The sequence below is a fragment of the Scleropages formosus genome, chromosome 3 (genome assembly GCF_900964775.1).
Source record: "Scleropages formosus chromosome 3, fSclFor1.1, whole genome shotgun sequence".
Taxonomy (NCBI): domain Eukaryota; kingdom Metazoa; phylum Chordata; class Actinopteri; order Osteoglossiformes; family Osteoglossidae; genus Scleropages; species Scleropages formosus.
This window is the reverse complement of record NC_041808.1, coordinates 37,042,883-37,060,010: the sequence shown is the minus strand read 5'-3', so window position 1 is coordinate 37,060,010 and position 17,128 is coordinate 37,042,883. Positions and strand designations below refer to the sequence as shown.

General features: G+C 43.4%; 1 protein-coding gene across 1 annotated transcript; it reads left to right on the top strand.

Annotated features, from left to right (window-relative positions):
- Positions 1-2,025: 2,025 nt before the first annotated feature.
- elfn1a (extracellular leucine-rich repeat and fibronectin type III domain containing 1a) lies at positions 2,026-4,413 on the top strand. The gene has a single exon (XM_018744246.1). The coding sequence runs from the start codon at positions 2,026-2,028 to the stop codon at positions 4,411-4,413; it is 2,388 nt and encodes a 795-aa protein (XP_018599762.1).
- The last annotated feature ends 12,715 nt before the right edge of the window (positions 4,414-17,128 follow it).

The following is a 17,128-nucleotide window of genomic DNA, read 5'->3' as shown; positions in this document are numbered from 1 at the left end:
TAATAATTTTAGCAGTAGTAGTGTTATCAATATGCCGCACGATTTTGGTCTTACTATTGTCTGACGGTACGGGCAGGTATAGATCAAAGGTTACTAAATGATGATCAGAAATAGCCTCGTTTAAAGGAATAATGTTTACATGATGAACATCAACGCCGTAGGTTATGACGAGATTGAGCGTATGGTTACGGGAATGAGTAGGACCGGTAATAACCTGGGTAAAACCGACGGAGTTTAAGAGAGACAGAAAACTATTAGCGAGAGTATCTGACGACACGTCTACATGAATATTGAAATCACCCATAAGGGTGATTTCAGGATTATTTTATCATGGTTAATGACTAAATCGGTTATGAAGTTGCTAAATTCCTTGAGAAAAGAAGAGTACGGTCCAGGTAGACGGTAGATAAGGAATATAATTATATTGGGGTTTGACGTAAAATCTAGGTGTAGAACTTCAAACGACGCAAAATTATCATGATTTCTCGGTGTTATTTGTAATCTATTATTAAAAAGAACGCCGACTCCACCTCCACGACGCACAGAACGAGATTTATGGAAATAATCATATCCGTCCGGAGCGGCTTCTATTAGCGGAATAGTATCGGACTCACCAAGCCAGGATTCGGTAAGAAAGAATAGATCGGACTTATAACTTAATATTGAGTCGTTTACTAGGACAGCTTTACTCGTTAGTGAACGAATATTTAGCAGACAGCATTTTATATTACAGTTTGGCCTCAGTGGTAAGTTGAGAATGTTTGTTTTAATGTATTTTAGGTTTCCGGTGCAAACGATCCTATCACTAAGTTTAGTTAAATGCCGTGGCCTTATAATAGTTTGAATGTTTTGGCTGCACTTAACGCTTTTATTTAAAGTTTTTAGGCCCACACTGGACAAGGCACAAGAAACCCCATCACATGAGAAATAACTACTAATATCAGAACAAGCAACAGACCCATCAATACACACAGCTGCTAAAGGAGATGATCCATGGACCATGAGTCAGTCCTGCAACTTGCAGGCCAAGTTCTGGGATAAAACAAACGAACCCCTCCAGTTGAGGTGTACACCATCACGCGTGAAAAACCTGGGCCTTTCCCAGAAATAATCCCAGTTATTAACAAATGATATACGATTAGAGCGGCACCATGTCTCCAACCACCTGTTAAAAGACACTAATCTACTGTACACTATGTCCCCCATGAAGAGTCTAGGTAAAGGACCAGACACTATTAGATTACAACATTTCCTTCTGGCATTATTACACATAGAAATAGAGTGGCTCTTTAATACCTCAGAGTGTTGAAAACGAATATCATTACCACCAACATGCACCATCATAGTCGACACGGCATTATCAGCCAGAGAACTGACACGAGCCGCCATGTTGGACACACACACACACACACACACACACACACACACACACACAGGAAACACCCAGGGCAGGAGACCAGTCCGCTGCAAGGCACCCCAAGCAGGACTTGAAACCCAGACCCACCAGACAGCAGGCACACTGCACCCCCCCATAAATATTAGTGTACCTTAAAATTAAGTTCAGTTACACTTCCACTTCAAACCTTTTTCTTCATTAATCTCTCTTTGCTCTTTTCTTCTTCTTTCCAGGATATTCCTCAGGGCCCTTAAACAACAGACACATAAGAAGAAAGAAGATGAAGAACAAACTGATCAGAAATTCAGATTACAGGGAAAATAAGCACAAGAGGATTTGAAACTGTTCAATATTTAATCATTATACACCTAATGCTTAATACTTCTCATTGGGGAACACATGGGGAACCTGTTTAAATGTTTTATTCCTGTCTGAATATCTTGTTTAAAAGGACTGAGTACATTAGAACACAAGCAACATCCTGCTCTTGTCTGTTGACAGTTTGGACATTAATTGATTTTAGTCTAGATTGAAGTGAACAGTGTAGCTCCCAGCTGGATTAGTTTTGAGACAAAATTCATTGTTGGCATCAAACTGGTGTCCTAATTAAGTAGGTTTAGCTGTCACCAATGACTTCACAAGAAGCCCCTATGGCTGACTGTGGGGGCATAGCAATCAGTGCCTTCTTCTGGTCTGTTGTATTTTTCTCTGTGCTGCAGACCACAGAGGTTCGGGGGGACTGTTGGCTCATTGAGGGGGAGAAGGGCTTCGTTTGGCTGGCAATTTGCAGCCAAAACCAACCACCTTATGAAGCTATCCCTCAGCATATCAACAGCACCATTGTGGACCTACGTTTGAATGAAAACAAAATCAAAAGCATCCATTATTCTTCCCTCAGCCGCTTTGGAAACTTGACTTATCTAAATTTAACTAAAAATGAGATCAGTTACATTGAGGATGGGGCCTTTTCAGCCCAGTTCAATCTGCAGGTTCTCCAGCTTGGCTTTAACCGCCTGAGGAACCTGACAGAAGGGATTCTTCGAGGCTTAGGCAAGCTACAATACCTCTACCTCCAAGCGAACCTGATTGAAACAGTCACACCCAATGCCTTCTGGGAATGCCCCAACATTGAAAACATAGACCTTTCTATGAACCGCATTCAGCAGCTGGATGGTTCAACTTTCTCCAGCCTGACTAAACTTACCACCTGCGAGCTCTACACCAACCCCTTCAACTGCTCCTGTGAGCTCCTGGGATTTATTAAGTGGCTCTCCACCTTCCCCAACAGAACAAATGAGCGCATGATCTGTGACTCTCCTCCTGGCTTCTCCGGCTATAGTCTTCTCAGTCAGAACCCAAACATGCCGACATTTCGCAATGCCCTGCACATGCTCTCAACTGTGTGTACAGAAGACTATGTAACCCCATTTATTGCTTTACCTCCTGAAACAACTACACTTCCACTGGCCTTCACCCCCTGTGGTCTTGAGGACTGCTCCTCCGGCAATGACCCAGAAGACCAGAATATCAATATCAGCCCAACATACATAGACCTTGATGTGAAGCCCATAATAAAGCTGAAGCATGTGTCTCATACCAGTGCCACCATAATGGTTCAGATCCCACATCCATTTAAGAAAATGTACATCCTGGTACTTTACAATAACAGCTTTTTCACTGACATTCAAAATTTAAAAAACCAAAAGGAAGAAGTTGAGCTTAAAAATCTTAAGCCTCACACAGACTACACCTACTGTGTGGCTTCCATACGAAACTCTCTGAGGTTCAACCACACATGTTTGACTATCTCCACAGGCCCCAAAAATGGAAAAGTAAAGGTTTCTAACAACTCCACAGCCACACACTATATCATGACCATTTTAGGTTGCCTCTTCAGCATGGTCATTGTTTTAGGAGTTGTCTATTACTGTTTACGGAAAAAAAGACAACAAGATGAAAAGCACAAAAAAGGGTGCAGCCTTAAGAAAAACATTATTGAGCTCAAGTATGGGGGAGAACTAGAGGGAGGCTCTATCTCCCGTATGTCCCAGAAACAAATGATGGCTGGAGAGAACATGTCTAGGATACCATACTTACCACCTGGTAGTGAAATAGAGCAGTACAAAATTCAGGATATACCCGAAACCCCTAAAATGGCCAAGGGAAGTTACATAGAGGTGCGTACAGGGGAGCCACTTGATCGCAGAGAATGTGATCCCTCCATGGCTGGAAACAGCCAAGGCTCTGTGGCAGAGATCTCAACCATCGCCAAAGAAGTAGACAAAGTGAACCAGATAATCAACAATTGTATAGATGCCCTGAAGTCTGAGAGCACTTCATTCCAGGGAATGAAGTCCGGGGCAGTGTCCACTGCTGAGCCCCAGCTGGTACTCATTTCAGAGCAGCCACAGGGTGCATCTGGCTTTCTCTCCCCAGTTTATAAGGGCAGCTACCACCACTCACTGCAGCGACGCCAGACCCCTGAAGCCTCTCCAAAACGCCCAAGCACATCTGCTGGAATGCGAAGCCCGAGGTCATACCTTGCAGAGAGTGCCTACAAATCTGAGGCTAAGTACATTGAAAAGGCCTCTCCTACAGGTGAAACTATTCTAACTGTCACACCTGCAGCAGCCATTTTAAGAGCAGAGGCAGAGAAGATTCGGCAGTACAGCGAGCATCGACACTCTTACCCTGACCAGGGGGAGCAGGCGGAAGGACCTTGCAACCGAAAGTCATCTATCTTGGAGCCTCTCACAAGGCCTCGCCCCAGGGACCTAGCCTATTCCCAGCTCTCTCCACAATACCACAACCTCAGTTACTCTTCCAGCCCTGAGTATTACTGCAAGCCCACACATACAATTTGGGAGCGCTTCAAACTGCACCGCAAACGCCACAGAGAGGAGGAGTACATGGCAGCTGGACATGCTTTACGCAAAAAAGTGCAATTCGCAAAGGATGAGGACCTGCATGACATTTTGGACTACTGGAAAGGGGTTTCAGCCCAGCAGAAAATTTGATTCATCCCAGATGTTTGTAGTTAAATTTGAATCTGAAAAAAATAAAACTGGAAACATTTCCATTGCATCAAACAAGAATAATTAGTAATATAACTTATCTGAAAATTATGTGGTGCAATTTTTATTCATACTATGTTTTAGGTTGAGGTGGCGAGACAACCTTGAGAAGGACAGACTCACATTTCCTAATGTATGTATTATATTTTTTGGAATAAAACAAAAGAAATAAATATATTAAACAAAATGCATTGGGGCAAAAAAAGGTAGCATATCGCATGGCCGTGTCCTGTAGCTGTGAACTGTTGCAAACTTTTTGGCGAAATCAAACCTACAAAAAAAAAAAAAAAAAAGAAGAAAAAACCTTAACACACAGAACATGCTGTTTTGTTCTTTTTGTGATACACATGCACTGATTTCTCAGACTTTGCATTGATTAAATACACAAACATACAGAATGACATACATGTATCATGCATATGTATCAATTCACTGTCCAGAAAAAAGGTATGTAAAGATCAGTTCCTATATTTGCAGCTTTTTTGTTTGAAGCAGGTTTTAAAGATGAATTTATGCACTTCCAATATATTCTCTTTGCTTCTCTCAAATTATTATTATTTTTTTTTTTCATATGGATAAAATTGCACTGTCTGATGAAATGGTAAATTTTTCAACAAAGTCTCATAATTCTCCCCCAGTCTCAGCCACTGTGCATATTTTACTAATGCCAGTCATGCTGCACAATAATGTGTCCATTAATAAGCTTTATTTTTTAAAGTATTTGTATATTTTGCACAACATGAAGTTGTCTGATATCCATGACTGAGTGACAGACCTCAGATATAATGAAAATGAAAGTTTTCTAACTTTTGCTCATTTATATAACTCTCTAGTAAAATTGTTGGTTACAACTAAATGGCTCTCAGTTTTACCACAAATCTTTTTCGGGTGTTCAGCAAGGGTTCTGGTTCTGTTTTATATATAATGTTACGCATTTTTGCCCATGTGTTGTATTTGTAAGTAATTTTAGTAAGTGGAACAGCTCTACTGATGAATGTATTCAATACTTAAAGATATTCTGCAGTTCTTAATTTAATTTTATTTATATATTTCATTTATTTTCTTGGTTTTGTTAAGCTGTTGTCTGCCGTCTTTGGTATTTACTAACCACAAGCAAAAAAGAAGTTTTTTGGATCTTGACCCATCTGCAATTATTTGGTATTTTTTACAACAAAAAAGTTTTAGCAATTGGTAGCCTACACCTATACAATATTTCTCTAATGCTACAGTGCAACAATGCATAACATTTTTATCTACACATAATCAAAAAATGTGACTTACTGTTAAACCACCCAGCTGACACTATTCAGATGAACTGTTTTGATATGATAATTTGCTAATGTTTCAATGTCTCACATTTTTGTGGCATTTGAATTCTAGATCACTGGATCATTCAATTGCTAATCTAAATTGCCTTAATCTTTTTTTTTTTTTTTTTGGATTTTTGGGTTTCTTGCTCAGTTTTTTCAGTACTAGGATTTTTTAGACATCTTTTTGACATTACTCTCGACTGGGATTTTTGACTTTTTGTTTCCATTTTTTTTTTTTTTTTGTAATGCAGTTCAATAGATTTCATGAGCTGTATTTTACAGATATATTAATATTCGTGTTTTTGTACTGCATATTGTAGCATTTGTGTGTCTCATTGAAGATAAATCATCTTCGAAAAGGATTGAGAACAACTGCAACTTAGGATCAAAAATAGAACAATAGCACAATAAAGTGGTTTCTCTCTTTTCGGCATTCTTCCTAATGTGTTCCTTGCTATAGGATACCACAGTGTGCAATGAGAATTTAGGGATCAGTAATTCTCAGCATCTGTTATTTAGGCCACATTAAAAATAGCAATTAGATTTCACATGCATCACTTTTATTCAGTAATGGATTTCATTAAAGAGTAAATAGCATCAGTGTACATACAATGTTTCAGGTTTTCCTCCATTTAACCCTATAACAATGCTCACAAGTTTTAGTTTTGTTTACAGTCTGCATAAAACTATATTTTTTTTTACATTTAACCTCATTCATACCTGGTTATGGAATCACTTTGCATTTTTTAAACAGAGAAAGCCATGTACATTTATTTGCACATTATCTATATATGCAATTTTCCTATGTTGAAGCTGCTCTTTTACATTCTTTGGAATACTATAGTCTTGGCATATCTTGTACTATAAAAGCTATAAAAATATCTACTATTAAATAAATAAATAAATAAATAAAAACATAAATAAAGAAAAAAATAAAGAAAGAAATATGAGAATTAGACGCATTTCAGAGGGCAGACAAAAAGTATCCTTTATCTAAAATGTACACACATAAATGCTACTTAAATAATACACAAATTATGTATTTCAAAGTATCTGTAGCTTTCACCTTTTTCACCGCTGATAATTTAAGCAACCTATGTCAGTGTAATAATATATTACCATAATATACTGAAAACAGGAGATTTCACATTTGGAGTAACTCAAAAGTTTAACTCATCCTCACTAACCTGTTTTTAACGTTTATTGCAAATATATTACAAAGAGTACAAAAAGCTCAAGAATATAACATAATATGACACAATTCAGTATGACTGACCTTTACTACATTTCTCTGAAATTTGTTTTGCATCATTTCAAAATACTATTAGCGATAGTGATACATAAATTGAATTTGCAGCTGAAATTATTGAAGTTATTCCGAAGTTATTCAGAAATGACTGAAGTTACAATTCTGCTTTTGCTGTGAATGGTTCATTCATTTACAGGCATTTATTTAGTTTTGGGGGTTACATTTACATTTACATTTACATTTATTCATTTAGTAGAAGCTTTTCTCCAAAGCGACGTACATCTCAGCAAAAGTACAATTTATGCATTACATAAATTGAATACAGCTGCAGACATGTAAGTCTCAAGTAAACCTAATTTGTTACTATCCACTTGATGCACTGATGTTCATCGCTCGAGTAGGTGGATAAAACACAGGATAGATGAATCCTGATGACTGCCTACCAATTTTTTATTTTTTTTTAAGAATAAAGTAGACAAACAAACAATTGCATACAATGCCGGAGTAGCGGCTGTGTAAAGGCCTACCTGGGGAAGATCATGAAGTTACGGTGCATGAACATTTACACCGTACGTGAGCTGGAGAGATCTTGGGCGAAATGGGTCCGGAAAAGGTGAGTTTTCAGACCCTTCTTGAATGTAGACAGAGTTTCCGCAGTTCTGAGTGAGAGGGGAAGATCGTTCCACCACAATTAAGCCAGAAGGGGTCTAGCTGGGGTGTAGCAGTTGATCAAGACCTGTAAGTAGCTGGGAGCAGTTCTATTGATGCATTTGTAGACAATAACCAGGGTCTTGAATTTGATTCGGGCAGCTATAGGAAGCCAGTGTAGAGAAATGAGTAGAGGAGATACATGGGAATGCTTTGGCAAATCAAACACAATTCATATGCAGCAGCATTCTGTATCAGCTGCAGAGGTTTGATGGCAGTAGCAGGAAGGCCACACAGGAGAGAGTTGGAGTAGTCCAGAGGGGAAGTCACCATGGCTTGGACAAGTAAAAAATTTACACACAGTCACGATAATACCACACCCTCAGTATATGCAAACATGACTTAGTCCTGACTCTTAAATACCAGTGATGGACACAGACCCCAGCAGGAGACACTCATAGATCTCCAAACCAGTTCAGCTTCAGCACAAACATATTCCCTGTGTCTCTGCTGTTACTGCCGGCAGCTGCTTCCTGTGAGTCCTTTTTAAACTCCAAGTGGACTTCAACATGGTATTTATTTTTTAATTTTCTCTTTTTTTCATTCAGGTTCTGTTTGCCTTGAAAATGTTGTTTCACTAAACTATGTCAGAATATGAGAAGAAGTTTCCAACTGTTTTGATTAATTCTTTCCTCCGTCCAGGTGCCCAAGGTGATGTAATTCTGACTGAGTCTAGTGGTCAGGTGGTCAGTCCAGGAGGGAAACTCACTCTCACCTGTACTGGCTCTGATACCCTGAGACCCTCCTACCATTTATTTATTTATATTTTATTTATTTATTTTTTTACATAAGATACACAAACAAGCAAATACAATGCCAAAGTAGTGGCTGAATAAAGGCTATATCTGGGGATGCTCATGAAGTTACAGTGCATGAACATTTACATTGTACATGAGCTGGAGAGATCTTGGGCGAAATGAATCCGAAAAAGATGAGTTTTCAGATCCTTCTTGAATGTAGACAGTGTTTCTGCAGTTCTGAGTGAGAGGGGAAGGTCATTCCACCACAATGGAGCCAGAACCGAGAACCTCTGAGCTTTACCTTTCGTGCGCGGGGGTATAGCAATTGATCAAATCCTGCAAATTGCTGAGAGCAGTTCTGTTGATGCATTTGTAAACAATTACCAGGGTCTTGAATTTGATTCAGGCAGCTATAGGAAGCCAGTGTTGGGAAATGAGTAGAGGAGATACGTGGGAACGCTTTGGTAAACCAAACACAACTCGTGCAGCCGCGTTCTGTATAAGCTGCAGAGGTTTGATGGCAGTAGCGGAAAGGCCACACAGGAGAGAAAATTGCAGTAGTTCAGACGGGAAGTCACCATGGCATGGACAAGTAATTAGGCAGAGCCAGATGTGAGGTAGGGATGGATCCTACGAATATTATGCAGGATTCCTGAGTCACAAAATATTAACCTATTATTCAAATTGTGCTTTTGTTTTTCAGCTATAATAATGATGAAAGAAAGAGGAGAGGTATTGGTCATGTAATGACTCAGCAGTACAAGTTAATATCCCAGTTCACACTGCAACCATTTATACACAGCTACACAGCAAATCAACATGCCTTCCCTTAAAACGGGGAAAAAATTTTTTTCAAAAGTACATCAAAGACATCCAAACTGCTCTGGATACCATTAAAACCATTTTTTTTCTACGTGAAAATGTACTTAAATTACAGTAATCTTCAGTCCAACATTGTTTCAAATAAGGGGGTCCATTAAATAATGATGAGGGATGAGTGAATCCTATGAGAAACAATGTAGCCCAAACTCAGACAGTCAGGTAAGAAAGGTTCAGCAGCAAACTTCTCCATCACCTTCATTTATGGAAAATGCAAAAGACAGTGTGTGATGAGCCATTAGTCTTTGACACATTAATTTAGAATCGCTTAAACATAACAAAATTGATTTTGTATGGTATATATCCTCTCAAAATTTATCTCACTGCTCTATTTTTAAATAATGAACTTTGGTTTAAAGGTGTTCAGATCAGTTTTGGACTTACCGATGAATTGGATTTCCATTTCATTGTCCACAACTGGGGGAGCGTGGTGGCGCAGTGGGTTAGACCGAGTCCCGCTCTCTGGTGGGTCTGGGGTTTGAGTCCCGCTTGGGGTGCCTTGCGACGGACTGGCGTCCCGTCCTGGGTGTGTCCCCTCCCCCTCCGGCCTTACGCCCTGTGTTGCCGAATAGGCTCCGGTTCCCTGCGACCCCGTCTGGGACAAGCGGTTCAGAAAGTGTGTGTGTGTGTGTGTGTGTGTCCACAACTGCTTGTCCCAAGCAGGGTCATGGACAGTGAATTTCCTTTGTGTTTAAAATATAAGGTAGGAGTTTTGCATGTTTATTCGGGGACAAACTAGGGAGACTGAGATGAAAACAGCCATGTCATGTATACAGCACTGAATAAATATGCATTACACACACTAGCCCCCTCCGTGAACCGCCACCTTAACGTGGTGGAGGGGTTTGAGTGCCTGAATGACCTCAGGAGCTATGTTGCCTGGGGCTATATGCCCCTGGTAGGGTCTCCCATGGCAAACAGGTCCTGGGTGACAGACGAGACAAAGTGCGGTTCAAAACCCCCTTATGACTATAAAATCGAGACTCTCGTTCACTCCGCCCGGTATGGAGTCACCGGGGCCCCACCCTGGAGCCAGGCCTGGGGGAGGGGCTCGTATGCGAGGGCCTGGTGGCCAAGTCTATGCCCACGGGGCCTGGCCGGGCTCAGCCCGAAGCCAAGATGTGGAGCCACTCTTCGGTGGGCTCACCACCTGCTGGAAAGGCCGTAAGGGGCCGGTGCGTTGTGATTTGGGCGGTGGTCGAGGCCGAGTGCCCGGCCGACCCAAACCTCGGGTGCCAACTCTGGCTTTTTGGGACTTGGAATGTCACTTCATTGGCGGGGAAGAAGCCTGAGCTAGTGCAGGAGGTTGAGAGATACCATCTAGATATAGTCGGGCTCACTTCCACTCACAGCTTGGGTTCTGGAACCACTCTTCTCGACCAGGGGTGGACTCTCCACTATTCTGGCGTTGCCCAGGGTGAGAGGTGGCGGGCGGGTGTGGGCTTATTAATAGTCCCCCAGTTCAGCTGCCATGCATTGGAGTCTACCCCGGTGAACGAAAGGGTCGTGTCCCTGCGCCTTCAGGTCAGGGAACGGTCTCTCACTGTCGTCTGTGCTTATGCGCTTAGAGTCCCTGGGGGGCGTGCTGGAAAGCGCTCCCACTGGGGACTCTGTCGTTCTACTGGGGGACTTTAACACCCACGTGGGCAGCGACAGTGACACCTGGAGGGGCGTGATTTGGAGGAACAGCCTCCCTGATCTGAACCCGAGTGGCGAGTTATTATTGGATTTATGTGCTAGTCACGGTTTGTCCATAACAAACACCATGTTCATGCATAAGGGTGTCCATCAGTGCACTTGGCACCAGGACACCCTAGGTCGGAGGTCGATGATCGACTTTGTAGTCGTTTCTTCTGACCTTCGGCCATATGTCTTGGACACTCGGGTGAAGAGGGGGCTGAGCTGTCAACTGATCACCACCTGGTGGTGAGTTGGATTCGATGGTGGGTGAAAAAGCTGGACAGACCTGGCAGGCTCAAACGCATAGTGAGGGTCTGTTGGGAACGTTTGGCGGAGGCCCCTGTCAGGGAGGTCTTCAACTCTCCCCTCCGACAGAGCTTCAGCCAGGTCCCGAGGGAAACTGGGGACATTGAGTCCGAATGGACTATGTTCCACACCTCCATTGTCGGGGCGACGGTTCGGAACTGCGGCCATAAAGTCTACGGCGCCTGTCGCAGCGGCAATCCCCGAACACGGTGGTGGACACCGGAGGTAAGGGATGCCGTCAAGCTGAAGAAGGAGTTCTATCAGGCCTGGCTGGCTCATGGGACTCCTGAAGCAGCTGACGGGTACCGGCGGGCCAGATGGAACACGGCTCTGGCAGTCGCCGCGGCAAAAACTCGGGCTTGGGAGGAGTTCGGTGAGGCCATGGAGGAAGACTTTCGGTCGGCCTCAAAGAGATTCTGGCAAACCGTCCGGCGACTCAGAGGGGGGAAGCGGTGTTCCACAAACACTGTTTACAGTGGAAGTGGTGCGCTGCTGATCTCAACTAAGGATGTCCTTGGGCGGTGGAAGGAGTACTTTGAGGATCTCCTCAATCCCTCCGACACGCCTTCCGTAGAGCAAGCTGAGGCCGGGGACTCGGAGGGGGACTCGTCCATTACCCTGGCTGAAGTTGCTGAGGTAGTCAAAAAACTCCTCGGTGGCAAGGCTCCGGGGGTGGATGAGATCCGCCCCGAGTTCCTCAAGTCTCTGGATGTTGTGGGGCTGTCTTGGCTGACACGCCTCTGCAGCATTGCGTGGAGCTCGGGAACAGTGCCTCTGGACTGGCAGACCGGGGTGGGGGTCCCTCTTTTTAAGAAGGGGGACCGGAGATTGTGTTCCAACTATAGGGGGATCACACTCCTCAGCCTCCCTGGGAAAGTCTATTCCGGAGTACTGGAGAGGAGAATCCGACCGATAGTCGAACCTCGGATTCAGGAGGAGCAATGCCGTGGAACACTGGACCAGCTCTATACCCTCACTAGGGTGCTGGAGGGTTCGTGGGAGTTTGCCCAACCAGTCCATATGTGTTTTGTGGACCTGGAGAAGGCATTCGACCGTGTCCCTCGTGGCATCCTGTGGGGGGTACTTCGGGATTATGGGGTTCAGGGCTCGTTGCTACGGGCTGTTCGTTCCCTGTATGACCGGAGCAGGAGCTTGGTTCGCATTGCCGGCAGTAAGTCAGACCTGTTCCCGGTGCATGTTGGACTCTGCCAGGGCTGCCCTTTGTCACCGATTCTGTTCATTATCTTCATGGACAGAATTTCTAGGAGCAGCCAGGGAACGGAGGGTGTCTGTTTCGGTGGCCGCAGGATCTCGTCTCTGCTTTTTGCGGACGATGTGGTCCTGTTGGCTTCGTTGAATCAAGACTTACAGCGTGCACTGGAGAGGTTTGCAGCCGAGTGCGAAGCGGCGGGGATGAGAATCAGCACCTCCAAATCCGAGGCCATGGTTCTCAGTCGGAAAAAGGTGGATTGCCCCCTCCGTGTTAGGGGGGAGTTGCTCCCTCAAGTGGAGGAGTTTAAGTATCTCGGGGTCTTGTTCACGAGTGAGGGAAAAATGGAGCGGCAGGTTGACAGACAGATCGGTGCGGCGTCCGCAGCAATGCGGTCATTGTACCGGTCTGTTGTGGTGAAGAGGGAGCTGAGTTGTAAGGTGAAGCTCTCAATTTACCAGTCGATCTACGTTCCTACCCTCACCTATGGTCATGAACTCTGGATCATGACCGAAAGAATGAGATCGCATGATACAAGCGGCAGAAATGAGTTTCCTCCGCAGAGTGGCTGGGCGCACCCTTAGGGATAGGGTGAGGAGCTCAGTCACCCGGGAGGAGCTCGGAGTAGAGCCGCTGCTCCTCCGCATCGAGAGGAGCCAGTTGAGGTGGCTCGGGCATTTGTTCCGGATGCCTCCTGGACGCCTTCCTGGGGAGGTGTTCCGGGCTTGTCCCACTGGGAGGAGGCCTTGGGGCAGACCAAGGACACGTTGGAGAGACTACGTCTCCCAGCTGGCCTGGGAACGCCTTGGGGTTCCCCCAGAGGAGCTGGAGGAGGTGTGCGGGGAGAGGGAAGTCTGGGGGGCTCCGCTCGGACTACTGCCCCCGCGACCCGGCCCCGGATAAGCGGAGGAAGATGGATGGATGGATGGACATAATAGCTGCAGCAGCACAACAGAAGTTCATATGGTTTTTAAAAATCATTTCATGGCCAGATTATGTTTATGAAACAAGGCAAGCTTGTACGTTTATGCATTACTTGTAATGAGAGCTTCACTAATTCTAGTGTTCTCGTCAAGGTTTAACAACCGCAGACTAAACACCAAGCTAAACTCCATTCAAGATAAAGAGACGAGTCGTCGTTGTATTTTTTGAGACTATTTACTGATGACTCCTTCACCAAGACATGGAATAAAAAGACATTGATTTCTCAGTCCCTAGCTGTGGATGCAATCAGATCCTTGTGCTGCTGGCCATGTGGCTTCCTTGCCTTTCCTCGTTGAACAAACCGGAAATGATGCGCTTGGACAAACAGGAAGTGGTGCACTCAATTTTTGAATGAACTTTATCGACAAACGAAAACGTTACAAAACTCTAAAAATGTACTAATAATAATTCTAGACATGACACTAATGCCTTAAATGCAGTAACATGCAAAAGATAATAGTGTCATGTGGTCCATACAGATATGTGTATATTATAACTGATAGCTCCTTTTTCACCCAATGAGAACTTTATCTAGTTGTCTCCCAAAACGTTATGCTCATTGATATGATGCAAAACTGCAATTTTTTTTTTTAAAAACCTGCTTTATTAGTACATTTTTGAGGACTCTAGGTATAGCGACACCCATTGAGCATGATCTCTTCTACATCACAAGCTGCAAGACTAAAAAAAAAAAAAAAGGATTTCAGTGAACGGAAATGCAGTGTGTCAGCTTTGTTAGAGATGACTGAAAAATATTTTTCATACCACCACAGACAAGGATACACACACTGACTGAAACTCCTTGTCCCAAGCAGGATCATAGAGAGCCAGAGCCTAACCTAGCAATACAGGGTGTAAGGCTTGAGGGGGAGGGGACACACCCAGGGCAGGACACCAGTCTCTCACAAGGCACCCTAAGCAGGACTTGAACCCCAGCCCCACCAGAAAGTAGGCACAGGCCAAACCCATTGCACCACCAGACCCACAGACAGGGAGAGGGCAATTTATTTTATTTTATATACAGTCATCTAGATGTCCTCTACACAATGTCAATAACACTTTTAATAGTCTTCGCCTTCTGACTGTCTTTGATACCTCACACAATGTAAGCCCTATACAACGATATTATCTTGCCCACTAGCTGTGCAAATGGCAGTTTTCCACCAACTTCACATATATGGTCTAACCTCCAAGACAACTTGTCTGGAAGTTTCACAGCACAATGTTTGGTCTTCGAATTGTCTCTGTGATAAAGACTGGAAATTTCAGTTTCCTGTCTAGACTGACCATCAGTCTTGTGCCTTGCCAGAAGTCCAGAACTGGGAAGAGTCAACTTTTCCCAAGCTAAGCGGGATTGATGAAGCTGGAAGTTCGTCAAAGACTGTCTGGATGAAGAATTTTTTTATGTTGAGAACTTGCTCTCCTAAGCTGTTCCCAAGAGGCCTTCTAATGCCTGTTCCCACATTATCCATACTCTCTGCTATTATATCCATGCCATTCTTGTCTTCTGTCCTTCTTCAGTCACTGAGTGCACCTTCTTCTGAATTTTTTGTGCTTCTCTTTTCCTGGGCTTTGTGATACCTCCATGAGACTGCTGAAACAAGCCCTTATTCATGAGCCCACCACCATGCTATTCTGAAGCTGGTCTGTCTGCTGCACACAGCTAATGCACTCCACTTTTACCTGTCCTTATCTTTCTGCCAGCTTCTGTAACCCTCACAGCTACCATATTTCTGTACAGTACCATTTCCCCCTCCTTTGTTACTCTAAAATTCCTCTGAATACTTCTGAATGGAAACTAGCTTGCTGCTCTGCCCACACAAGGCAATGTAGCAATGAGGTAGACCAAGTCTCCTACAGGGATAGCACCTTACCCTTCTCTCAAGGGACTTGACTATTGAGAAAGAAGTTTTGTAAACCAGAAGTGGCCAGAAAAGGTGTAGAAACATGCCATGCTAACAGATGCATGCTTTTAACTTATTTGGAAGTCCACACTTCTGTACTAGTGCTAGCCAACCCTTCAAATCCTGGATAGTTTCTTGAATAGCTGTTCAGCCTGTGAATCTACGGTTAAACCACTTACCTAAGCCTTTCACCTGCTTTCACTATCTTTTAGTAGACTTATCTTTCTTTAGCACCACAGACCTGCACTTCGCTGGTTTGACGATATCCTGAGCAAACATCATTATCACATGCTGAGCTGTGACTGGTATGCTGGTGGCAAAGATTCAGCAATATGCCCACAAAATATCATCAATAAAATACTGAATCTTGTTGCTGCTGCTGCCTGTTCAAATGCATTTCATGTTGTACTGTTCCATTGTTCATTTTGGTCCATTATTTCACTTAACATTTTCTGTCTGAACCAGATTGGGTGCTGGGAAAGGCCTACCAGTATCCATGTTTTGTCATTAACTACATTTATTAAGGAAGAATGACAAGTACATGCAGTTGGTTGTTCAAAGTAAACATTAATCTCTATACTTACAATTCAGCAACTCAACATCTCCATTGTGCTGGTTAGCTTGTATTGCGAAACCAGGAGGAGTGAATCACTTGGTATATTTCTAGGTGGGAGTCCTTGGGCCAAACCAACTTGACCGGAGTGTTTTACTGTGTAATGGGATGAATGTTTTTATATATTGTAAAATAGGGATATTTATAACAAAGAAATGGTTTGTATGTTTTTGTATTTTTTTTGTTGGGGAATATGTATTTTTGGAATTAGTTGTTGAGGCTGTTATGGTGTAGCCAGAAGGGCGGTGTCACGCCCCAGATGACACACCCATCCTCTGCACCTGGAGGTGATCATCAACAGGCAATAAAAGGAGCAGCTTGTTAGAGGACAGACTGTGGAACCTCCTTGGACATGGCTTGCCTGTGTGCTGTTGCAAGCATTGTTGGTTTCCTTTTCTCCTGCTCCTGTCCCTGTGTTTGCTCTCCCTGGCTCTTGTCTTTCTGGTTTTCTGAGTAGTGTGACATCCCCTGGACAACATTAGCCCCTTGATTGACCTATGCTTGTACCTCAACCATTCCCTTGTCTCGCCTCCAATAAACACAGCACCTGCATTTGAGCCCGGTCTCCTGTCCCATCCTTCAGAGAGATGGCAGGCAGGCTTACTGCTAGGTTGTATTAGGTCATTAGTTAGAGAGACACAGGGAAGAAAGAGAAAACAAAAAGAGAGCTGTGTATTGCTGTTGGTGCATGGGTCTAAGTCCATGGCTCATGTGCCTCATTTTATTTTCTAACTCAATGTTTTTTTTTTCTCAGTTTATATTTGTATTTGGCTTGGGTTAAAGTGTTTTTTATTACTGAAGATAAATTTTTTTTTTAAGTAAAGTAAATTTTTTGTCCCTACTAGTTCTGTTCTCCACTGCTGCCTCCATCCGTCATCCACACCCTCACAATTAGAGTTTCAAGTCCCTCAAAAATTTACATACATCCCAGGAAAGGTACTGTTGTTATTGTTAATTTATCTATAAAGTTGCTTATTGGTGGTTATCAAACCACTAAATTTGTGCAAATATCCAACAACAGTACTGCTGTATTCTTGTCCAAGGTCAAATATACAGTTTCCTAAGGTTCAGTGTT